General features: G+C 39.0%; 1 protein-coding gene across 1 annotated transcript in view; it reads left to right on the top strand.

The window, feature by feature from the left end:
- LOC124550891 (kinesin-like protein Klp98A) overlaps positions 1-19,888 on the top strand; it is a 376,578-nt gene extending 356,690 nt beyond the window's left edge. The window contains exons 22-26 of the mRNA XM_047125670.1: positions 3,807-3,911; positions 4,184-4,232; positions 4,321-4,381; positions 11,442-11,617; positions 14,330-19,888. Of these exons, the coding sequence (XP_046981626.1) occupies positions 3,807-3,911; positions 4,184-4,232; positions 4,321-4,381; positions 11,442-11,617; positions 14,330-14,566 (628 nt within the window). The 3' untranslated portion in view covers positions 14,567-19,888. The remainder of the gene's footprint in view (positions 1-3,806; positions 3,912-4,183; positions 4,233-4,320; positions 4,382-11,441; positions 11,618-14,329) is intronic.
- Positions 19,889-25,603: the final 5,715 nt, after the last annotated feature.

Below are 25,603 nucleotides of genomic sequence, written 5' to 3'. Positions count from 1 at the left end.
AACAGCTCGTTTGTGAACACATGTTTACTGGAACTTTTTTGCTTTTGTTATTGCACATTTTTGTGCATCATAAAATAAATGGGTTCGGCTATGAATGACAGACGAATCACAGTGTAACGGTTGTGATGTGAGTTACACAAGCTGTTCTGTACAATGTGCTTGACCACACAGGTTTCCCTTCAGCAGTTATAGCACTATTAATTATATAAGCCCTTCCAGTCAGGTTGTGCCACATTGGATAGGAAAAATTGGTTTTTACTTTTACTGAGGCCATAAACCGCATAAAAAGCAACAATGAAATTGATTTTTGAGTGTTGTGAGACTGGCACAAGGCATGTTCAATAAGATGTCCACCTATTTTTCTCCCACAAGTTGAAATCGAGGAACACCATGTTGCACAACAAGAATGGAATGTTTCAGGAGTCACATCAAGAATGCATTGCACAATGTGTGCCATTAATGCAGCATTGAACACTACATCTTTCAGGTAACCTTGCAGCCAGATCTCACATAGATTAAGATCATGATCTAGATGGTCCAGCTGTAGGGAAATGACGGCTGATAATTCTAGTATGTCCAAAATGCCTCTGCAGTAGCCGCTTCACCAGCTGTGCAATGTGTGGAGAAGCACCATCTTCCATAAAAAGATTCATACCCACTTATCCAGAGTGCTGAAAGGTCGGAATGATACTGGTGCACAAAAGGCTGTCATAGCCTTTACCAGTGACAGTACAGGTAACATGACCTACAGGACCTATCTCCTCAAAAAAAATATGCCTTATGATAAACAATCCCATCAACCAGCATCACACAGTTGCCTTTGCAGAATGGAACAGTACTGGTTGACATAGGAGTGGATTTTCCATTGCCCGTATTCTGCAATTTGGTGTATTAACATGTCCTTGGAGATGTAAATAGGCTTCATCTCTCCTCAGAATATTCCATGGCTGTTCATTGTCCTATTTCATGCCTCCTAAACATAGGTAATTTTGTATGGATAGCAATGCAGGATGTTTCATAGTATTTTATGCACATCCACAGTTTGAACAATTTCATGTGCACTGCACATATACATAACCACTTGCCCCCTCCCAAAGTGTTGTGACCTCATCTCTTACTGATGTCGGACCAGTTGTTTTCCTCCCTCTGACATAGTGCTATGCTAAAGAACCTGTCTTTTAGAATTTCATGATCTTTTTTCCAGACCCTTGACAGTCACCATTCTTGTAAACAAGCTTTACTGGCAGTGTATGATATTGAAATGAGGCAGTCATACTGAGCATCTCAGAGACAAACTGAGGCACAACCATGTACCCAGTGTTGTTTATTTTGCATATTCTGCTGTTTACACCACAGTCTAGTGGTAATATTTTTGTTAAGTTATTTTTGTTTCCATGATGTTTCCCCCTTCTTCAATAATATTCCATTAAAATTCCACATCATTGTGAGCAGTAGTTCATTTTTTTTACAGCATTTTGAAACTAGTACTTTAATTATAATTACCCTGTATATGATTTTCGGCTGGTGCTGTCAGCAGGAATCAAACCCATGTCAATGACCTGAAAATTCTGAACACTCTCAGTCAATTATGGAGGGTGATTATTATTTATGATATGACTAAAATAGTTCTGATTGGATGTTATTAACATCAGGTCATTTTCACTAATGATTTGCAAATGCTCTTTGCAGCAAAATACCAAGCACTTCGCCCCTGCTCAGTAATAAGGAATAAACCATTTGCAAACACAAAATCATGCTCTGTAGCCAACTGTGACACTTCCTCCTCTCCTTCCCACTACGCAGTCAGTGATGGTGTCAAAAAAATGTGGTAGCAACACTTGATTACAAACCACAGTGTTCAGTTGACCTCCTTGAGGCTTTTGTTCCATCCAAGTATGGTGCTTTGTGACTGCTTTATCAGTGTGATGACAGATATAAAAGGGCTTGCTTTCTTCTCATTTAGACTTTGAAAAAGAGAACTAGATTCATCCCATGAGAGGGAACAAGGAATTTACTTGTGAGTTCCATGATGAGCCAGTTAATGAAGGTGAAACAGAAACCTCCTTAATGTAAATTTTTCCTATTTCATTGTTGACACAGGTATCTGCTCACTAAAAGATATCTACTGAAGCGCTAAAGAAACTGGTGTAATCATGCATATTCAAATACAACAATATGCAAACTGGCAGAATACGGCGGTCCAGTTGGCAATGCCTATATAAGACAAGTGTGCAGTTGTTAGATTGGTTACTGCTGCTACAATAGCAGGTTATCAAGATTCAAATGAGTTTGAATGTGGTGTTATTGTTGGCACACAAGCAATGAGACACAGCATCTGCGGGGTAGTGATGAAGAGGGGATTTTCCCATATGACCACTTCATGAGTGTACTGTGAATATTAGGAATCCAGTAAAACATCAAATCTCTGACATTGCTGTGGCCAGAAAAAGATCCTGCAAGACTTGGACGAACGATGACTGAAAAGAATCATTCAACATGACAGAAGTGCAACTCTTCCGCAAATTGCTGCAGATTTCAATTTCAGCATGTGTACCATTCAAAGAAATATCATCAATATGGGGTTTCAGAGCCAAAGGCCCACACATGGACCCATCATGACGGCATGACACAAAGCTTTACTCCTCACCTGGGCCTGTCAACACTGACACTGGACTGTTGATGACTGGAAACATGTTGCCTGTTCAGATGAGTCTCGTTTCAAATTGTACCGAGTGAATGAACATATACAGGTATGGAGACAACCTCATGAATCCAGGGACCCTGCATGTCAGTAGGGGACTGTTCAAGCTGGTAGAGGCTCTGTAATGGTGTGGGGCAGGTGCAGTTGGAGTGACATTGGACCCCTGATACGTCTAGATATGACTCTGACAGGTGACAAGTACATAAGCTCCTGTCTGATCACCTGCATCCATTCACGTCCATTTTGCATTCCGACGGACTTGGGCAATTCCAGCAGGACGTGCAACACCCCCCATGTCCAAAATTGCTACACAGTGGCTCCAGGAACACTCTTTTGGGTCTAAACACTTGTGCTGGCCACCAAACTCCCCAGACATGAACATTATTGAGCATATCTGGAATGCCTTGCAATGTGCTATTCAGAATAGATGTCCACCCCCTCGTATTCTTACGGATTTAAGGACAGCACTGCAGGATTCATGATGTCAGTTCCCTCCTACACTACTTCAGACATTAGTCCGAGTCCCTGCCACATTGTGTTGTGGCACTTCTGTGTGCTTGCGGGGGCCCTACACGATGTTAGGCAGGTGTACCAGTTTCTTTGGCCCTCCAGTGTATTTGAGCTCGTGAGCATACTTAGAGAACGTTACGAGTATCACACCTACCACTCCCATAACACAGTGTCTCTTACAGTCATTCTCAGTGTAATTGGCATCTTCTGACTTTTTTTCACAATTGTAATTGATCAAATATTACTAAAAGAAGCATAATCATTAGATGTTAAATTAGAATTAGCTTACTCAGAACATAAATAATTCCCAGCCCTGAGCATACCAGTGAAACATTTTCTATGGGTTTTCTTCATCCAGGTGCTCAAGGGCAGTTAATAGTGTTGACACAGCTCATCACACCAAGTTTGTCAGCCCTGTTCTGACATTACACAGTTGAAAAACAATTGGCCATTAATCATTTAAGCTGAGAGCCTGATAGAATTTCCATTATTGCATTTCCGCTATGTTAGTTTATGTATTAATAACTTTAAATTAATTTATGGTATTTGTAAAGATATTAACTTTTAATATTACATCATTTGTTCACTTTCACAGGTTATCTGAGAACTTGAGTGCGAGCTTGAGGATAGATACCCACAGTTATCAGGAAGACAGTCCAAGACGCAGAGCTTCGCAGAACATACATAAGAGAATTCTTCAGTAGGTGTCATGAGATTGTACAGCCTTACATACATGCTAAGGCTACATTAATTTCCCTTACCACTGTGTTAATTTCCCTTACTATTGTATTCTCGTCATTCCTTTTTTATGATTTACATTTTGAATGCAGCATAAAAGATGTCTGCAATTGGTAAAGATGGCATTGAAATGTTATCATGTATTACATGCCTATTGTGATTATTACTTATCTTCTACCTTTTGATGATAATGCTAATCCTGTTTCATTTAATAAAGTTTAAATTTCCTTCCAGTGGCCGACTTGGATCGCCTGTGAGTCCAATCCTCTATACTTCAAATTCTGTAAGTGATTCTTTTTCTTTTTCTTTTTTGTTGGGAATTTGTGACTGTTGTATTTCTAACATATCTTTCCTTTTCTATTTAAATACAGAGTCAGGGAGATGCAGACAGTCTTTCTGCTTACAGTCTCAGCATCCCTTCCCCCATATCTGGTGAGTAGGCTTAAATCATATATAAAATATGAATAGATAGTGTGCAGAAACCTCCAGGAATGCACAACACTTGTATCTAAATTTGGACAAAACATGCTAATTTTGAACTATGAGAAAGAATTTTTCCCTTAGGAGCAAATAAAAGAGAAAGATGCAGTAAGTTAAAGGCCAAAAATTCAGGAGGGTGATTTAGGAGTTGACACAAAGTTTGTAGTGCAGGTCAACACAAACCACTTTATATTAGTACTGGTATATCAATGTAACTCCAACACAAGTTTGATAAGCCAAACTTGTTAACTGATGTGGCATCACATTGTAGTATTGAGTACAAAAATTTACAGTACTTTGATGTTAAATTAGTGGATGGCAAAAAGAATATAATGATGAAGGAATTTAAATAACAGTAAAAGTAGTTAATATATTGAATAATACAAACTATTATGATTTTTGAAAATCCAGGAGAAGCAAAATTAGCAACCCAAGGAAAGGCAACCACTTATATTAGAAGTAGTTTTGATGGGCTAGAAGGTGCACATTAATGTCTTGATGGCTACAACTGAGCTGTTGACAACTATAGGACACTTTTACGCAGGGTTATAATAACTGTGCTCTGTAGAGCCTCTCACATAGGAGGATTATCAGGGATGTGGATTGAGTTGGGTTTAAATTGAGAAAGATAAGTAGACATAGAAGAAGGCAGTGAAGAGGTGCTGATACCAGCTAAAAGACATTCCGATACTAAACTCCAGGTGGGATGGGTGATCAGTAGTAGACTGGCCCTTTTGAAATTTGCACTGTGAGTTAGACAAGTGGCCTTTACGTGATAGATCCCTCAATTTTTCATAAGTTGGTCTTCATGGAAGTACCACAGTTCAAGTATCGTTTATACGGATGGCTCAAGAGTTAAAGACCGGACGGGCTACACCTTTACATGCACCAGGACCAACAAGCAATATCCCTGACTAGTCAGCACAGCCTATTTATGGTAGAACTGGTGGCACTAGTGTGTGTCCTTCACTACATTTGCAACCTATCACAAGAATGTTTCCAAATCTGCAGTGACTCAGTGAACAGCCTCAGGTACGTCACTCTCAAAAAAATTCTAGCTGATAATGCCTAGGCAGCAAATCAGGTTTTAAATTTCACCCATCAGAGTAGTTTGTATACTTTTATGTGAATCCTTTATAGTTATCATCTGGCCGGCTGCCAGACGGGGATGAAGGGTTTCCTGCTTCTGCCTTTTCGGTCCTGAGGGAGCCTCTGGCTGCCTCCTTATAGAGGTCAGGCTTGACCCTTGACATATCCGCTCAGTTCTAATAGTATCCATGATTTTATTATATTTTAGTGGTCCTCCTAATAGGTATCCAACTTGGCAGCCGTATTGACTTTGTGTAGTGGGAGAGGCAGCCCGTCACAGTGCAGAGGTGGACTTTCCGCTGCAGGACAAGATGCCGTGGGCCTGTAATAATTTATTGTTAACACCTCTTATGGCTACCCTATAGCAATTTTCTTTTACCATCTATGTGGTTTAAAATCAAATGTTTTCTCATGTTTCTAACATGCCTGTATTGACAGACTGATGACCATAGTAGTTTGATCCCTTAAAATCCTGTAAACCATCCAGCAAGAAATTGTTGAGTTCATCACTTGGCAAGTTGTTACGCAGAACTCTATTACTGTTATCGGTAAAATATGTGATTAAGTCAAAATTTTAGTAGGACCAAGAGTCATTAATCTAGCAAACAGATTCAATCCTGCTGTAATGAGATTTTCACTCTGCAGCGGAGTGTGCGCTGATATGAAACTTCCTGGCAGATTAAAACCAGCACACAGTTTTAATCTGCCAGGAAGTTTCAATCCTGCTATGTCGAATAAGCCATCATGCTTTGCATTAAGCACACGAGCAGCTCTGATGGACAACTGATGTAAATGAACAGTGTAGCACCATACAGCTCTGATCAAATAAAAAGTAATGAAAAATATTACATACACCAGAATACATTGTTTTTAAACAAGGAGAGATCCCCAGTGGTGGGATCAACTTTCTGAATCAATCTATATGGGGAATTACAGTCTGCAGCTGTTCACCCTGGTGGGGCCTCGTTTGCGAGTAATCAATGAAAAAAAATTTTGGAATTTTGCGGCATACTATATTGCCTTAAAAAAGGTATTAGTTTACAGCCTGGTTGCATAGCTAATAGTTAAGGTACTGACTTCACATGCGAAAGCTTACCGGTTTGAATCTCCTCGGATACCTAAAAACTATTTTATTTTAAAATCTTTATCAAAATGACTGTGATATTTATTTTTATTCAGTTAATTGGTTTACGTGCAATTTTTTTTTCTTTCCATGTGTCACATCATATTATTCATCATATGAAATACATCATTTGCTCTTGTTTTTCTATCAATCAGTCCTTTTCCATTTGGAATCTTACATTGACTGTGCAGTGGTGTCAAGAATGTGTTTTTCGTTACAGGATGTACATCTTTTTTGATGGCAATGGTCATACACGATTTAAAACATAGACTCTTATTGCACTCTGGACAAAGTAATGTGGATGATGATTTATGCAAAAGCAGGGATTTTAAGTAAAGTGAAATTCAAGCAAAATGATAAAGAGAAATAATGATTGCAATAACATGAACAAAAATGTCAGGTGACAAAATGGAAGTAATTAATATCCATCTTTTTGATTTGCAGCTCCTTGTATTGGCCGTGTTTGCAGTTAAAATTATTGGATGTGAGGTCTGCCAGTTACACAAAACCCCGTTTTTCTCAGTACCCAAACATGTTTCGGCACCACTGTGCCATCATCAGTGGGTTTTCGTTTTTATTTATTCTTTACATTTGGTGACCATGAATTTTCTGGATGACTTTTGTGTTAATTATTACAGGTAGCTTGTCATGCTTTCGTGTGACAAGCACTTCCATTCTCCACGTCATGCTGAGATGTTGTGATTATTAAATTATATTATTAAATTTGATTAATTAAACCAAAAATAATACATAACAATAATTAAAATCACATGAACAAGGATTCCAAGTGGAAAAGACTGACAGGAAGAAAAACGAGAGCAAATTATGTATTTCATATGATGAAGAATATCATCTGACAAATGGACAGAAGGAAATTGCATGTAAATGAATTAGCTGAATAAAAGTAATGATCAAAGTCATTTGTATAGAGATTTAAAAATAAAATAGTTTCTAGGTATCCAGCGAGTCTCAAACCAACAACCTTTTGCTTGTAAAGTTAGTACCTTTACCATTACACTATGTAACCATTTTGTAAATTAATACCATTTTTAAAGCCATGTAACATCACATGAAATTCCAAATTGCAGCTAAAATACCATGCGATTGGAAAAGGTTTATTAGTATTATCACCACACAAAGAAACAAATATGGAAAGGATAGGTTGCTACTTACTACACAGAGGAGGAGGCGGCGGGCCACAGATAGGAAAAATGAAAAGCACACTAGAAATATTGAAGCTTCTGGACAAAGTCGTTCGTCAGAAGTAGAACACACTCACATTCACACAACAACATCTCTCACCATGTGATTGAGGCCCAACTGCAACTACATCTGAAGTGAGCAGCAATCTGGTTGGGTGGGTGATGGGGCCAAGGAGATGGTCTGAGATGGGGAGGGGGAGGATTTAGCATGGCAGGAGTGGGGCAAGATGCTAATGCTACCTATGGCAGCATAAGAGAATGTGATGGGCACAAGAGAGGGCTGCATTGTACATCTACATTGATATTCCACAATCAGCCTTACAGCACGTGGCAGAGGGTACCTCATACCACTACCACCACTTAGTCATTTCCCATCCTACTCCACTTGCAAATAGAACAATGGAAAAATGACTGTATATGTGCTTCTGTATAAGCCCTAATGTTATGTATCTTCATGGTCCTTATGCGCAAAGTATGTTGAAGAAGTAGAGTCGCCTATTTGTAGCTACAGGGTCTAAGATATTTCCATCGCTGAACTAGCAGTCCGGGACAGTTTTCAGAAATTGTGTTCAAAAATACGTCGCATTACTGTCAGTCTGTACCACCTGTAAAGAATCCATAGACATCTCAGTCTATACTCAGTAGGTTAAATCACCTCCAACCAGTAATGGATGATCTGTATATTTACATGCTACTGGCCATAGACATTCTTTGAATTACCCTACAACTGTGACAACACAATCAGGTGACCAATAAAAACATCCAACAATTAACTTGGTTTCACTTAGATCTGTTAAACATTACCAGATAACTTCACTGTCACACCCAACTTTAGCCTCAACAGAGATAATATTTTTGTTAAGTGCTATGAACAATCCCCTTCCTATGGCCTCTAATCTGTCTTTCTTATATACGTTCCCTGACTCACTAAATATCTTGGAGCTTTACATTGCAGGTTTCAGCCAGCTCTTGGTCCTGAGAATAATTTAAGCATGAGGACTCATGAGGACTTTCCTGGAGGGCAGCAAATTCAGGAACTTTGTTACAAATACTTCTATAATTTACTGATAAAATTTTAACAGTCAAAGTATGTTTACTCTGAATGTGGTCTGACTTCCTTTGCTGCATATCAACTGGTGAGTGTTTATCAGAGTACCCAAAACTAACACCTAGCCCAAAAGGCCATCATGTGCTCTCCACAAGTCCTCTGATACCCGAGTACCTGCTTTCTTTGTGTAGTGTACCCCTGACCTATCAAGGAGAGTCCTACAAATCCCCAACCAATAACACAGGTTAGATGTCTCCTGGCAAGACAATCATAGAGTCAACAAATCGTTTAGTTGAAGTCCTTCACTCTGCTCCAGACCTAAGGATCCCAATAAATTCTGGGAACAATGCTACAAATTGCAAACTCTGCTTGCACCCACATGTGAGGCCAGCAGCCTTCAGCACTTCCCCCAGGTGCCTATATGAACTGAGGATGGCCTCAGAACCAATGCAACAGGCATCGTTGGTGCTGACATGAGCCACAACTGGCAGATGACTGCACCCTGCATGTGCGATAGCCACAGGCAAGGCCTCCACCACACTGTCAGACATAACTAGTGCACATTGGCTTTCTTTCCAGACATGATCGCAATTGCTGAAGGTGCTCTATAATGTGCCTAATGTTGGCAGCTAGCTCCCAATAACAAATAAACCACTCCCCCCCCCCCCCCTCCTCTTTACCTGCCCAGACACTGCTGAAGGAGGGCCACCTGTCCACTCACCAGGTGAATGGGTGAGGCCAGACGAGCAGTCTCCATATTGGTTTTCCACCTCGAGCGATGCAGACGCATTACCACCTGCGTGCCACTCCCTCTGCTGTGAAGATGAATCCACCATACTGGGTACACCAGGAGCTGCCTCAGGAGCAGAGGCTGTCAGTGAAACAAGTGACACCTGAGGTGTCCCCTAAGACATGTCACATTCTCTTCCACCAATACACCCCAAGGCGACAGACTGCAGGTGACTGACCATAGCCAAAAGTGCATTCATCTGTTCATCTGGCTGCAAACTATGGCCAGGTCTTTCTACATTCACACACAGCTTGCCCACACCCTAACAATAGAGGCTTGGGGGGGGGGGGGGGGAGGACGTAGAGAAGAGGAAAGGACTTTAGGTGCATTGACAGGATAGAAGGTATTTGTGTACTGTAGTGACAGCAGGGAAGAGGATAGACAGATGGACGAGACACTAACGAAGATAATGGCACTGGAGAGGGGGGGGATGTATACATTGTACAAATAGTTGCCACCTGTGACCTGTGCAGTTCAGAAAATCTGGCTTGATGGGAAGAATCGCGATGGCACAGGCTGTGAAGCAGTCATAAATGTGAAGTATACTGTGTTGGATGGCATGTTTAGCAGCCAATGTATAAAATTTAATTTATTTTTTGTTTATTTATCAATTTCCGTGGGACTGTGCAAGCCAAAGCTACTTGGTCATGGCACATATCAGTACATGGTTTATAGATCCAATTGATGAACAGCTGTCCCACACAACCCACTTCACTTTAATGACTGCTCTACAGGCTGTGCTATAACCTGGATTTTTTCCAACAACACCAGTTTTCTCAGTTGTGCAGGTGGGAACTGTCCCTGCAACACATCCTTCTTTCTTATAATCCCCCTGACCTCAATGTTCAATAGTCCCTTCCCTTCTTCCACTCTCCCACCACTGCAGTACTGGCCTCCGAATGCTGAACCTAACAGCCCCAACCTCGCCCCACCACATTAGATGCAATCACATTCATGCCTTAGTGGCCGTAGACAGTAGTTCTCTCTCTCTCTCTCTCTCTCTCTCTCTCCCTCCCTCCCTCCCTCCCTCTCCCTCCCTCCCCCCCTCCCTCCCCCCCTCCCTCCCTCCTCCTCCCTCCCTCCCCCCCCCCCCCTCTCTCTCTCTCTCTCTCTCTCTCTCTCTCTCTCTCTCTCTCTCTCTCTCTCTCTGTGTGTGTGTGTGTGTGTGTGTGTGTGTGTGTGTGTGTGTGTGGGCGCGCGCGCGCGCGTGTGTGTGTGTGTGTGTGTGTGTGTGTGTGTGTGTGGGCGCGCGCGTGCGTGTGGTGCGTGCGTGCGCCAACTCCTACGCGGGACTCAGCGCTTCCTCTGTGTGGTGAGTAACAATTCAGAAATTATTTATTATTATTATTATTATTATTATTATTATTATTATTATTTAGAATGTGTGCATCATAATGTTTTTTTCCCGTACCTCTAGCAATGATTTCTTAATGAGAACATCATGCAACTGTACCAGTATCAGAGCCCATGTTGTACTGCAGTTCCACTATAACTGACTACAAGTCATTTCAATGGTCAGGGTAAGGGTAGGGGCATGAACTCCACTACTTGAGTATTTCTTTTGATATTCATTTTGGTGCAACGAAAAGCTGTTTGGTTGGAAAAATCTTTAATACTGCACCTCCATAGGTAGTTAACAAAATGATATGGTTGATTTTGTTACACAGATATACTGAAAGAAAATCATTTAAGTTTTAAGTGAAGGCAATTATTCAAGGAAACATAACGTCTTTTTCTCATTTCTGTCTTTATTGTTACAGATGGCTGTGCAAGTTGGGTGCAGATACCATCCTACGTTTTGCGAGGTGCTGGATCCTTTACTCACTATGAGTATGTGGTTCGAGTTTGTGTGGGTGAGGACAGGTGGACAATTCTGAGACGTTACAAACGCTTCAGAGAGTTACATCAGCGTATGTCTGCAAAATATGGACCGAAGGTGAGTAAACACAAATGATATTTCCTGCAGTGATTTGTTGCTGATATTTGGAAGTTGTGGAGAGTGTGTGGAGATAAATCGTGGGACTGGAGAATGTTTTCTTACGTACCCCAACAAAGTACCTGATATTCCTTGAGAACATTTCTCATGAAGAACAACAGTTTTTTTACTACTTTAAAATGAAAAAAACAGTCTCGATGGCAAGAAGCCTTTATTTTTGTGGTTACCGATTTGTCAGTTTTTGCCCATCTTCAGACCTCATACCATGATGATGATGAACAGAGCAGGTGTTACAACTCCATGAATGTCAACTGCAGTTGAAGTTCCTGGAGTTGTAACACCTGCTCCTTTCACCACCATCATGGTATGAGGTCTGAAGATGGGCAAAAACTGACCGAAACCAGTAACAAAAATAAAGGCTTCTTGCAGTCGAGGCTGTTCATGTTCATTCTAAAACCTGGTATTCAATTTTTTGTGTATTCAAGAGAACACTATTCTGATACATTCCGTAAACCACAATTATTTTGACTAGCTTGTTATATTTTTTCTTACTTATGGCTTTGACATATTTTGCATTTCAGTAATTCACTGGATTTGGTTGCATCATTTTCTTTCCTTTCTTTCTTTTTAAAGTATTCTGTTCAGAGCATATAAATAGAATGAAGATCTCATTAGTTTCCCAGTAGCAAACCTGATTTTATTTCTTCCTGAATCTGAGTTTGCACAATGTCTGTATCAATCTCATTTTGGTGAACTGGTAAATCCCAATATTTTTTCATTCGTGTTTCAGTTCTCCTGATAAAAACTGAAGTTGGCAGATCTGACAGCATATTTATTGATAAAGAGTGTAACTGATATTGAAGTTCAACAGTAACATGGGAAGCAAAAGAACTGACTGTTTAATTTAAGAAATGAATGTAACCAGTTGAGATTTTATCATATATTGCAAGATAGTAATCACAGCAAAATTGGAATCACCAAATACAATTATAAGAAAAAAAGAAACTTACCTAGCACAATAAGATAAAGGCAGAAATAATTTTTCTTGTATGTTTTAACTGTCCAGGGTCTCATTTATATGGTAAAACATAGAAAACTATTGTAAAAAATAAGTAAGCTTAATTGAGAAAGCTGCTCAGAATGCCGTTCGAGAGGAAGAGAGGATGGAATAGGAGAAAAATGAACAGTTAAATACTACTAAATTTGCAAGATTTGATATCTTAAAAGTTAGAAAATGCAGAGAAGCCAATTGACAATTTAGAGATAAGGGAAAAACACAACGAAAACAGAAATATATAGTATACGTATGTGGTGTGGAACATATGAAATGGAGGAAGCCACAAATAGAGGAAGAAAAGGAGGACATAAACAAATGGAAAATGATGGTAACAATGAGGCAGAAGTAATCAGCATAAGTAATTTCACCTTACATTGCCCAAGAAAATTAAAGGTTTGTGTGAGGAGTGAACTGGTCAGGCATAGCTCAGTAGGTAAGAACACATTTGAGGACTAAGGCTCAGCTTTGAATTTCCAATTTTTAATCTTCTGGTGATCTTGAAACTTGGTGATGGTTGTGGTCCTTCTCTACAAATCCAGCATCCTATGTGACACTGATCTACTAATAATGGATGGTTTGACAGAGACCTTTCCTGCATTTTCGCTGTTTAGGAAATGTGCCACCTCAAAAATAACCTCAGCCTTAACCTTCAGTGTCATTATAAAAATGCCTTCCACACAATGGTCACTTTGTGCGATGTCAGGAAAACGTAGAGATTCAGCAAAATGTGAATTTCCGAAGAATCTGCATGAGTGACTGTGCCCCATGTAGAACAAGCCAGGGAATTATCACTGAACGAGAGCACACCTCAGGGAGCTGCCTTTGGTGCTTCATCATTACAGCTTCCTGTAATCTCCCTGGGAGTTTTGGTCCTATGCTTCCATGACAGTTTGTTCCATATGAGTATAATCTGTCAACACCGTTACACGGAACCATCACCTCACCTGTTGATCATCAGTTCTTCACCTTCTTCGGCGGTGCTGAAACCATATTTTCATTACTTCTCTTTTTTCCCCTGTCGTTTGTGGTACTATGCCCAGCACTTGCCCATGGTGATTGGGCAGCTAAAGAAGTCATCTGGATCAGTCTAATAGAAATGCAATATTTGTGGTGCCACCTCAGTTCAGCGGGCTGTACGAGTGGGTGTGAGCAGTTGCAAAACTTGATGGATGTACAGCTGAACAGTTACAGTTACCTGTATGTGCAGTAACTGTTCATTTGCACTTCATTTGCATTCTTCCAAATACCATTTTGACTACCTGGCATGGTGATATGAAAATGTGTCCCGACTCGAAACTAGTCATCGAGCAAATGAAAAAAGTGAAATTTGCAAATTTAGCTGGTTTTTTTTGTTGTACTGAATGACTTAATTGCATAGTTTTATTCTTTCAACATAATTAATAAAAATATTAGAGGGAACCATAAGTGTACAGCTGTTGCAAAAGACGAAACTTGGAGTATATCCAATAAATGATTGAGTGCGCACGTGCCCACACACGCACACACACACACACACACACACACACACACACACACACACACACACACAGAGTCTTTGACTTTGAGGCCAGGCCTCGGCAGCCTCCCCTCTGCTTTTCTCTCTTTGAAGTGTATGTGGTACCAGAAATATTCAAACGTGTTTATTTTTTCTGCAGGTAGAAGCATTGCCATTTCCTCCACGCCGCTTCTTCTCAAAAAAATCAGAATCTGTGGCTCGACTGCGTCGTGTCCAATTGGAGACATATCTACGGCAGCTGCTTGAAGTATGTTCCACAATAGAAAGTTGTCCTTTATTCTCTTGCGTACAGAATCCAACTCGACTTGCACTTCTCGAGTTTTCTTCTTTTTTCCGGAAAGGTGTGTTTGAAACAGGGAAGTTTGGCACAAGTTAATGCCATTTTGTAATGGAGAGCAAGCTCTTTCTGGACTAATGAAGTGTGATACATGTTATTAAGTAAGCAGTGTAATAATTTATTGCAAGCCAGCTACTTATGCTGCTCTTGTGCAACTGTTATTTTTCAGAATTTTGTTCTGAAAGTCTTTACTGGTTTTGTTTGATGACACACTCAGCTGTTTAATGAGATGCATATCTGAAAAGAGTATGTAAATGAAGAATAATATATGTAAAGAATGGTTGAGCATGGAGCTTAGTATTTTGATGGCAGATCATATTTCCATGACAAAAGTGTTTTGTAATTTTTTAACAGTGTAGTACACACAGAGAATAGCAATATTTAATTTTTGTTGATATTTACTTTTCTACAGTATTCAGTGAGGTTTCTCATTTCTTCTCTTCTTTTAATGATGCAGACAAGCTCATATTTTTATAAATCACAGATGAATATGTAATGGCCTGTAAGGTGCAAACTGCTTATACCTATTTACTTTATTTTATGGTTTATCTAAATAAAGTTTTGTGTAAACAAGCTATTCTGTAAGCGATATGAAAATACTATAATCTGTTTAATTTCCAAATGTATCTGAATTGAAGACTGGTAATCATGTGAGTCTCAATAATAAAAGGAGATGTTAGAAAAATGTAAGAAGGGAGGAAGATAAGTGGCTACAATATTTTGGATTTCATTATTATTATCCTGCAGATAAAATTTCTCTGATTATGCCAAGTTGTGAAATATTATACAAGTTGAAGTAATTGTAGAAACTGTTCAATTTCAAGAAACTGTGCTCAATAATATTTAGTGTACAATTATTTCTACAATATTTTCAACATGATATGGGATTAATTTGATTAAAATACTGCTTTAATGAAGCTTTTAGTAATTCTATAATTATAATGAGCATCTTGTTTGTATATCTGCACACGAATATTTTGCCCCAGTTTCTCTATGTAAACATTGTAATGGTTTTCCTCTTTTTGTCATCACATTATTCATCTTCACCCTTTCCTGTTAGTCTTACTCCTTTATGTCTTTCAAGTAATTTATGTTGAGACTAATCTGCCAAAAGCATTATATAAAGAGACGTTTGAGTGATTTAGTGTTACTCAATTCCCTGTCTTACAACCTGTTTGGCAGTTCTGTACATGATACCTCATAGAGATATCTTGCAATATGTATCCAAAATAACTTGTTGATCTCTCTCATTGAGAGATGCAATAGTAGTTAACACAGATGAAATTGGACCCCTATTACTTTAAAGATATTTGTAACCTATAACATAGTCATGTTAACAAAATGAGTATGAAAGGTATTCAGTACTATTCTTATCATTATTATTTTAATTGTAAGATACAAACTCACTCTTTGTACATTTGCTGATAAGCCATGTTTCTGAAACTTTAGAATACAACACTGACTTCATCATCATCATCATTATCATTATTTCCTCCTCCTCCTCCTCCTCCTCCTCCTCCCCCCCCCCCCCCCTCCTGTTTTGGAGGGGTGGTGGGTTTATGATGTATGGATGTGAAAGAATTGTTGTCAATAACGATTATTCTTTGTTACTGAGACAAATGCATTCTTGTAGGAGTTATTAAAAAATGAATGCAAACAATCCTTGAGAACTGTAAGCTGTGTCTTCAATTTTTTGTTTTACGTTGTTAATGTAGGAAACAATAAGTACTGAGTTATGTTCACCATTTTTTTCATGAAAATGATTTGCAAATGCATTGATTTTGCACTAATAAAAGAGTAAGAATGGATGTAAATTATATTTAAATAGCACTTGTCTAATGACTATGCATGGATTGTGAATTGTTGATATTCACCATTCATTAGCTTTCCAAATCATTTGTCAACCCTGCTGTTTGCATTGTTCTTCATTTTCTCTTTACATTTTGAAGAAGCGATCAGTATGAAAAAAATACATCGAGCATTCACAGATTTATGTTTCTCTTTGGGTCAATTACGGTCTTTAAAGCAATTTTTACTTGCAATCTTGATTTTTTGTCTTATTTGGACAATATTGTCTTAAGTGTAGTGAATTTGCACTGGGTTTATTCCTATATGGAGGTTACCTGGTTCAAACTCTGTCTGAATGAAGAGTGTGCCATTTTCTTGTTAAAATAAAAAAGTTGCACAGTAAATGGAAATTACTCATATAAACTGAGTAGTTTGTGTAATATGGCAGGAAGATGCTTCTTCTTTCGTACATAATTTGGACCTATGTTGTTGGTGTTATTGTGGAAAATTCTCCCTCTGTTTATTGTTCATTGCAGAAGAGATGACAAGTAATAAACTAAATAACAGTAGAAATTTATCCCAAAAAAATATTTAAACTTAAATGTTTTTGATAATGTTCAGAAATTAATGGGAAAAGGAAGTGATGAATCAACAGAAAATTCTCTCCAGAAAACTATAAAGTTATGACACAATTGGTGGCTAGTGCTTTCCTTCAGGACAAATGTCTGTACTGCAAATAGACACTACTACATACACTATCCGAGCTTTTGGACCTAACAGTTCCTTCCTTCTGGAGCAGAGAGGGATAGATTGGGAAAGGTTAAAAATGAAATCTATCCACCCATCTTCCCCGAGGGAGGAACTGTTAGTTCTCAAAGTAAGGATACTGTATCTCTTCTGGCACTACTGACAGTTCTTGTGAAGGTACTTACCACAAGTTCTGTCTGAAAAGAAGTAATATGGCAGAAAGCAGGATGTGAGGCACAATAAAACATTTAGTTCCATAGTTCTCAGAAGAGCGTATTTAAATATGATGGTGTAGAAGAGTAATTAGTAAATAATGCAGATCTTTCAGGAAGTTTCCATCTCAGAAGGGATGCTTATTGATAAATTATCTCCAAATTGTGAGAAGGAAATAAAATTGTTACCAGGAGTATAGATATAGATAAAAAAGAAATTACAAGAGGAAGGAATGAAGAGGTTATATTCACAGGAAATAGTGTAGAGCATAGAGAGGAGAGGAGAATAGATTCACAATGAAGGGAGGCTGAAAGAGGATATCAATTATTGTATTTCCAAAAGTAAGCTTAAACCAATATGCAGTGAATTTGGAGTAGATGTGTGTAAAAAAAAATTATTCTAAATGCAGGAGAAAGTATAGGTTTCACATATTGTTACACTGTAATAGGACATCTTTCTTCTTACATTACAATGCTTAATTGATCTAAACTATTATTGTTTTCCTACTCACCATTCACTCTTAAAGACTGCCAACATTGCATTTCCTTTTTCTTTGCCTCATTGCATTCATTATTTATTTATTCTTTTTTTTGTTATGTTTCCTTTCATGTATCCCAGTTTTTCATCCTCATCTTGATGGTAGCTTTACCATTTCTGCTTCTTTGTTTGTATGTGATTGTTCTTTCTTGTGCTACTCTTGATCTACTGTTAGTTTTTAAGTCTTTGCTATTGTAGCTCCATCATAAGTAATCTCCTCCACTTCCTCCCCCCCCCCCCCTCCCCCCCAAACCCACACCCCCCTCACAGGTGTTAGTATGAAATTATCTATCCTTCAATCCTTCCTATCTGTCAGTTTAGTGCTGTTACATTTTTTTATCTTGTGTATATCTTAACAGATAAGTTGTGTGTTAAATCATGTTTAGTCCTAAATATTCATGAGTTTCATTCCCACAGGGATTGGTAAAATTTCGTTTTTAAAGCTAAAAGTAAAAGGCACAGAAAATAATTTGAGTGCAATACACAAAAACAGTGTTCTACATGTCAGCTTGTTTATTTACTGAGTTTTATATTTACACAACCTTCTCTCCAAAGTATCAGCATTACAGCTGCATTAAAAGCATATTAATAGACTTAGCAATATTACTTTGGAATTCTTAGAATTGTTTCAACAAACATGTGTGAAATCAACAGTAGGATTTCACTTTTAAGGATTTCACTTTTGACAGCAAAGTTTTATTTTTCTGTGGCATTGAGCTGCTTCTGATGTGATAAACATTGAATGGCTAGAGTATCATCTCCGTTGTTAGCTTTAGGAGCAGGAGGAAGCTAAACCTCTAGTAAACCCACTAAGTGAGTTTCCAGTTTTTGTTTATATCTTAATAAGTATGTAAACTGAGTATTCTGTGTCTTCTCTACATTATTTCTGTAACAAAAACCAAGATGGTTCTCGATTTTCCATTTCTTGACAATTCCAAACTTTTGTTGGGTATTGTTATGTCTTCCCAGTATTCTGGGTGTTCTAGTCAGTCATAATGGTTGTTGCGTGTCGTACTCCACTATCTTCCAAATGTCATCCAGATTATAAATTATGTATAACGTAAAAGAAAACTGTGTTAGAAATTTTTGTGAATATTTAATGTTGTAATTGTGTGACTGAAGCAATCTAAGGCTTGTGTATACTGTATAATGTGTTATAAATGTTTTTCCTCTGTGTTGTTGGATAAAATTTTAATGAATGTTAAGCCAAAAAAGTCAAACTGTGAAACAATATAACCAATGTGAAACAGTTTTTCATACATAGTGTGAAAGATTCCCAAATGATTTGAATGACATGTTGGTTGCAACAGCGAGCATATCATTTAAGGATGAATGTGGAGTATTTAGTCACTTCACTGTTTACAGAAACAGCATTTTAATACAATAAAAAATGGGGAATGGGGCTTGCAGCTATATTTGACATCTTAGTAGCTTTTATAATTTTCAGTTTCTTTTAAGTACATTTGCAGTATAGCAAATAGACAAGGAAAGCTCTGATCTGTAACTTTTCTATATATAAATTTGCAAAGAGTGCCTTCCTTTTTAAAGAATATTGCAATAAGTGAATTTGAAGTTCCTTTGCTCATGCTGTAAATAAAAAGTTTGCAGTACACAGTATGCACACCAGTTATTCCTTTGTTTATTTGTAAGCAGAATTGAAACAGATCAGAAGTAGTACGTAGTGTTAGCCTGGTACTAAGATTATCACTTTGATGATAGTAATGTATTATTTTGTAACATTGTTTTATAATGTCATGGTGCAAAGGAAGGCATATAAACTTTTGTGTATACAGTGCTTTTGTAAAAGCTAATCTTGTCTTGCTTAAGTGACTGAAGACATAAAAAAAGACTGATGTGAGAAAGACATTAATGTGAACTGTTTATATTCAACCAGGTGTTGTTAAAAATTGCTTCTGAATGTGATACAGTTTCTCCAAAATGTGCCTGAGTACAAAATATTAACAATGATATTTATCAAAAGTTCATTTGTTTTTGAGTCTGTGTAACACACAATGTGCTTTTAATAGATTTTATTCATTGTGGAAAGCTGATGTATTCAATAAAGAAATTTTATTGTTAAACCACATTAAACAATTGACATTTTTATGTTTATATTCTTTAACTGTCTTCATAATCTCCAATGAATGTGTTCAGTAAAAGTCACCAGTTGTCTCCAAAAAAAACACACACACAAAGAAGGTTATACTTACGTAAGCTTTCAGAGTCAGTGGCTTCTCCTTCCGGCAGAAAGACTAAAAGAGAAGGAAGAGGGATAAAGTGAAAGGACTGGAGAGGTTTAGGAAAGGGGGTAGATTTCAGAAAAGTCATATCAGACCACAGGTCAGGGCAGACTTACTGGACGAGATGAGAAGGAAAGACTGATTGTTGGGGACTGCACCGAATGATATTTGAAAACCTGATAGCTTAAAGGTGGAAGACAGGGTAATATGCAAGACAGAGATTACTGCAAAAACATTGTGTATGAGTTAATAAGAGTGAAAAGCTAAATGCTTTGTAAGTGACAGAGGTGGTAGGGGGATGGAGAAAAATAGACAGGTCAGAAAATGAAGGATGTATAAAACTAAAACAGAACCAAGAAAGGAGTGGTTACGGTGAAGAATTGCTGAGACAGAAGAAATTAATGTAAATCAATGCCAGGTGCGTGTGAGAATCAAGGACACGTTGTAGTGATAGTTCCCACCTGTGGCGTTCTGAGAAAGTGGTGTCTGTGTCTAGGGAAAAGATCCGGATGGCACATGTGATGAAACAGGCACCAAGGTCGTGTTGTAGAGCATAGTCTGCAACAGGATATTGTGTGTTGCCAGTATACATCCTCTGCCTATGCCCATTCATCCTAACTGACAACTTGATGGTAGTCATGCTGATGTAAAAGACCAAACAGTGTTTACGTAACAGCTGGTGTACGGCATGTTGTTTCACAGGTGGCTTCTCCCTTTGATAGTATATGTTTTGCCAGTTACAGGGCTGGTATAGCTGGTGGTAGGAGGGTGCATAGGGCAAGTCTTGCAGTTGAAGACGGTCACAGGGGTAGGAGGCATAGGGTACAGAGATGCATGCGTAAGAAACATAGGGTCTGACAAAGATATTGTGGAGATTGCAAGAACAGTGGAATGCTGTTCTAGGTGTGGTGGGCAAAATCTCAGATAGAATGGATCTCATTTCAGGACATGATTTTAGGAAGTGATGGATTGTCGAAGTAGCTGATTAATACATTAAAGACCAGGATTATACTGAGTGACATTGGTGTGCTCCAAAGTTGTTATTTGGAGCGACCAGCAGTAACAGGATTGGATCTGATGGGCCGGGTAATTGCTTTTGAATCAGGCTGGTGGGGTAATTATGTCCAGTGAAGACTGAGGTGAGAATGGTGGTGTATTGCTGTAGAGTCTGCATCTGAACAAGTATGTTTGCCTCAAATGCCAAGGCTGTATGGGAGGGAATGTTTGACATGGAAAGGATGGAAACTGTCAAAATCTAAGTAATGTTGTTTGTTAGTAGGTTTAATGTGGATAGAAGGGTGTAGCTGGCCTTCGGTGAGGATGTGAGGAAATTGTGGAAGGCTTGCAGGGGATGATTTTGTGGTAGTATTGGTGGTGATGGTGGAGGAGGAGGATCATGTTGGTATCACAGTCGAAACTGTTCAAGGCAGGGTTCAATGTCAGGTCTACCATTCAAAAGGAATTCCTCATATCCAGTATTGCTTCACAATCCTTCCTCAGGTCCCAACAATATGACCCTAACCTGTCCTCTGCAGAACTCCAGGCTCAGCATTCCCTAAAAGCAGATGACTCCATCATTATCCTCCCAGCAGATAAAGGATCTACCACTGTGGTACTTGACCATAAGGAGTATGTTAGTGAAGGTCTATGCCAGCTGTCTGACACCTCTACATACAGCATCTGTATGAAGGTCCCATCCCTATGATTCAAACTGACCTGCAGTCTCTCCTTAAAACCTCAGACCCCTCAGAAAGACTAACGCCTCAATCCATAGAACTTCTTACCCCACCCAAACCACACATCCCCACTTTTTACCAACTTCCTAAGATCCACAAACCCAATCATTCATGCCATCCTATAGATGCTGGCTTTAAAGCATCCACCGAATGTATATCTGCCTTAGATGATCAGCACCTGCAAACCATAGTACAAAGACTGCCCTCCTATGTTAAAGGTACCAGCAACTTCCTAGTCATCTGAAATCTATACCCATCTCACTCCCACCAAACAGCTTGGTTGTCACCATTGATGCCAACATCTCCCACATTCACGGTCTGTCTGCTGCTGAACGTTTCCTCAGTCACACCCACCTGATACCAAACCTATGCCATCCTTCCTGCTCACCTTAATCAACTTTATACTTACCAAAAACTACTCCACATTTAAGGGCAGACATACAAACAGATAGGGGGTATGGCCAAGGGAAGCAGGCTAGCTCCATCCTATGCCAACCTCTTCGTGGGTCACTTGGAGGAGGCTTTCCTGGAATCCGTAAGCTTCAGCCCTTGGTTTGGTTTAGATACATTGATGACATCTTTGCATATGTTTTCATGGTGAGGCTGACCTGTTAAAATTCCAGGAATCTTTAAATACCTTCTTGACACCAAATTTCAAATTGTCTTATTCCAAAGCCCATGCCACTGTCCTCGATGTTGATCTCATCCTCACTGAAGGCCAGCTACACACTTCTCTCCACATTAAAGCTACTAACAAACAGAACTTACATTTTGACAATTACTATCCTTTCCATGTAAAACATTCCCTCCCATACAGCCTTGGCATTTGAGGCAAATGTATGTGCTCAAATGCAAACTCTTTACAGTAATACATCACCATTCCCACCTCAGCCTTCAATGAATGTAATTACCCCACCAGCCTAGTTTAAAAGCAGATTTACTGTGCCACCACATCCAGTCCTGATTCTGAGTGTCTCTCGAAAAACCAGCATTGGAGCACACCACTTGTCACTCAGTGTTACCCTGGTCTTTAATGCATTAATCAACTATTTCAACAAGGCCATGACTTCCTAATATCAAGCCCTGAAAGGAGATCCATTCTGTCTGAAATTTTGCCCACCACCTCTACACTAGCTTTCTGTCGCCTTCCCAATCTCCACAATGTCCTTGTCAGATCCTATGGTCCTTCTGCACGCATCTCCCTACTCTATGCCTCCTACCCCTGTGACCATCCCCATTGCAAGTCCTGCCCTATGCACCTGCCTACTAGTCCTGTAACTGGCAAAACATATACTATCAAAGGCAGAGCCACTTGTGAAATGACATCTTCTATACCACCTATTATGGAAACACTGTTCGGCCTTTTACAGTGCAATGACTACCACCAAGTTATCAGTTAGGATGAGTGGGCATAGGCAGAGAGGTATTTGCTGGCAACACACAATATCCTGTTGTAGACCATGCTCTACAACATGACAGTCGTGACCTCGGTGCCTGTTTCACCACGTGTGCCACCTGGATTCTTCCCCTCGACACAACTTTCTCAGAACTCCACAGGTGGTACATGTCCTTGGTTCTCACCATGCACCTGGCCTTCATTTACATTAGTTTCTTCTATCTCAGCATTTCTTCACAGTAACTACTTCTTTCTTCACTCCATTTTAGTATTCTACATCTTTCATTTTCTGACCTGCATATTTTTCTCTGTCCCCCCAACCACTTCTGTTACTTACAATGCACTTAGCTTTTCATTCTTATTAACTCATGCACGAGGTTTTTGCAATACTCTCTGTTTTGCATATTACCCTGTCTTCCATCTTTAAGCTATCAGGTTTTCAAATATCATCTGGTGCAGTCCCCAACAATAACTCTTCCCTTCTCATCTCATCCAATAAGTCTGCCCTGACCTGTGCCCCTGGGTTGACATTTCCGAAATCTACCTATTTTTCCTAACCTCTCCAGTCCTTTTCCTTCACCCCTCTTCCTTCCCTTTCAACCAGTGGCTCTGAAAGCTTGCATAAGTATAACCTTCTCTTGTTTGTGTGTTTGTGTGTGTGTGTGTGTGTGTGTGTGTGTGTGTGTGTGCGCCGCTGCTTGGTGACTGGATATTTTAAAAGTACGATTGTACAAAATTTAACTACAGATAACCCACTGACTGCTATTAAGAAAATGCATGCATTAAGTAAAATGATGGCATGGCACAAATATTTGGAAATCTCTCCCAAAATAGAAGATTCTTTGTAGATTTTCAAGGGCAAGCAATCCCATCAAGAACACAGAACAGCTTATCAGAAGGCGGCACACTAGTTTCATCGCTTTCCAGTATCTATAACAATGACCAGCCATGCTCTGAAGGCAACTAAACGCTTTATAGATGCAGGTGACTGTGCCAGTACAGTCTAAGTAGGTAAATTGGATACCATCGGAAAAAAAAGAGTCAGAAGCCCTTAAACAGCAGCTCGTGGTCTACCACAAGGAAAACCAAATCAAACCTAATACTTCTGTTGAGGAATGAAAGGAGACTCTTATGCCATATGATGACATTTTATAGTACTACAGCAGATTTTCCATTATTCAAAACAGTTCAGGACAAGGAGTGTTCAGAAAACTGATCTTTTACATAAACAAATGTATTAACTGTCACTGGAGCAGTATGAAACAAAGAAACAGATAAATGACAATGTTATGAAAGTGAAAGATTGCTACTCCCATACAGTGGATATGTTGAGTTGCAGACATACACAATTAAAAGACAGTACTAAAAAAATAAGCATTTGGCTAGAAGGCCTCCTGAAATAGACAACATACACACACACACATTCGTACACACGCAGCTCACACACAAATGACCACTGTCTCTGGCTGCTGGGTCCACAGACAGTAGTCAAGTGTGTGTGAGCAGTTTGTGTGTGTGTGTGTTTTGTCTATTTTGGGAGAAGGCCATCTGGCCAAAAGGTTGTGTATTTAGTAATCTTTTTGTTGTTCTTGTCTGCAACTCAACATCTTTGCTATTTTGTGAGTAGGAATCTTTCCTTTTTGTAATATGGTTGTTATTCCTTCTTGGATTTGCCATTGTTAGAATGTATTAAACCCAAAATTGCATATTGATGGTAGGAAATGAAAACCTCATAACACCATCTTTTAAATTTTACAGAAAAAGCAAAAGTGGATTCTTAAAAATATATGAATTTATACAGATGATGGTGCTACACGTGTAACTATATAGTAGAAGCCTTAGTTATTGACAGATTAGAGAAATCCACACACTTTCAAATCTCCCCTTGTTCATGGAGTTCTGTTTACTGGAATTACAAGGTTTTCATTGCCCTCCATTGGTATATTGTATATGTATTACAAAAAACTGTACAAACCTTATATAAAGTAGACATTTGCTATTAAAGTAGTCCTTCAGTTTTCAAAAAGAATTTTGTCATGACGCTCTTCCTTGTTGCTGCAAGGATGTTAGTCATTGTCAGCACTTGCAATGACTTACCATTCATCAGTAACTGATAATCAGGGTCACTAGCATTACATTCTAGCCAGTCTTGAATGTTTTCCTTATCACAGTCTTCAAATCCTGAATATTCTTAATCAGCACAGCTAGTTGCGATAAAATTGGCTCTTTGGTGGGTCTTCAGTTGCAGTGATAAGCTCATCTGATGGAAGGAGCTTATTCCAAGGGCAGTGCCCTTTATAAGAGCCCAAGCTGCTGCTGCCATGTACACAACGTCCAAGTTAATTCTGGCGTACACTTCCTGAATTGTTTTTTGATATCTTTTTCCAATTAGAATCATATGTAGCAATGCCTTTCTATA

This window comes from Schistocerca americana, chromosome 1 (genome assembly GCF_021461395.2).
Source record: "Schistocerca americana isolate TAMUIC-IGC-003095 chromosome 1, iqSchAmer2.1, whole genome shotgun sequence".
Taxonomy (NCBI): Eukaryota; Metazoa; Arthropoda; class Insecta; order Orthoptera; family Acrididae; genus Schistocerca; species Schistocerca americana.
The sequence above is the reverse complement of the archived record's forward strand: the minus strand, read 5'-3'. Positions and strand labels throughout refer to the sequence as shown.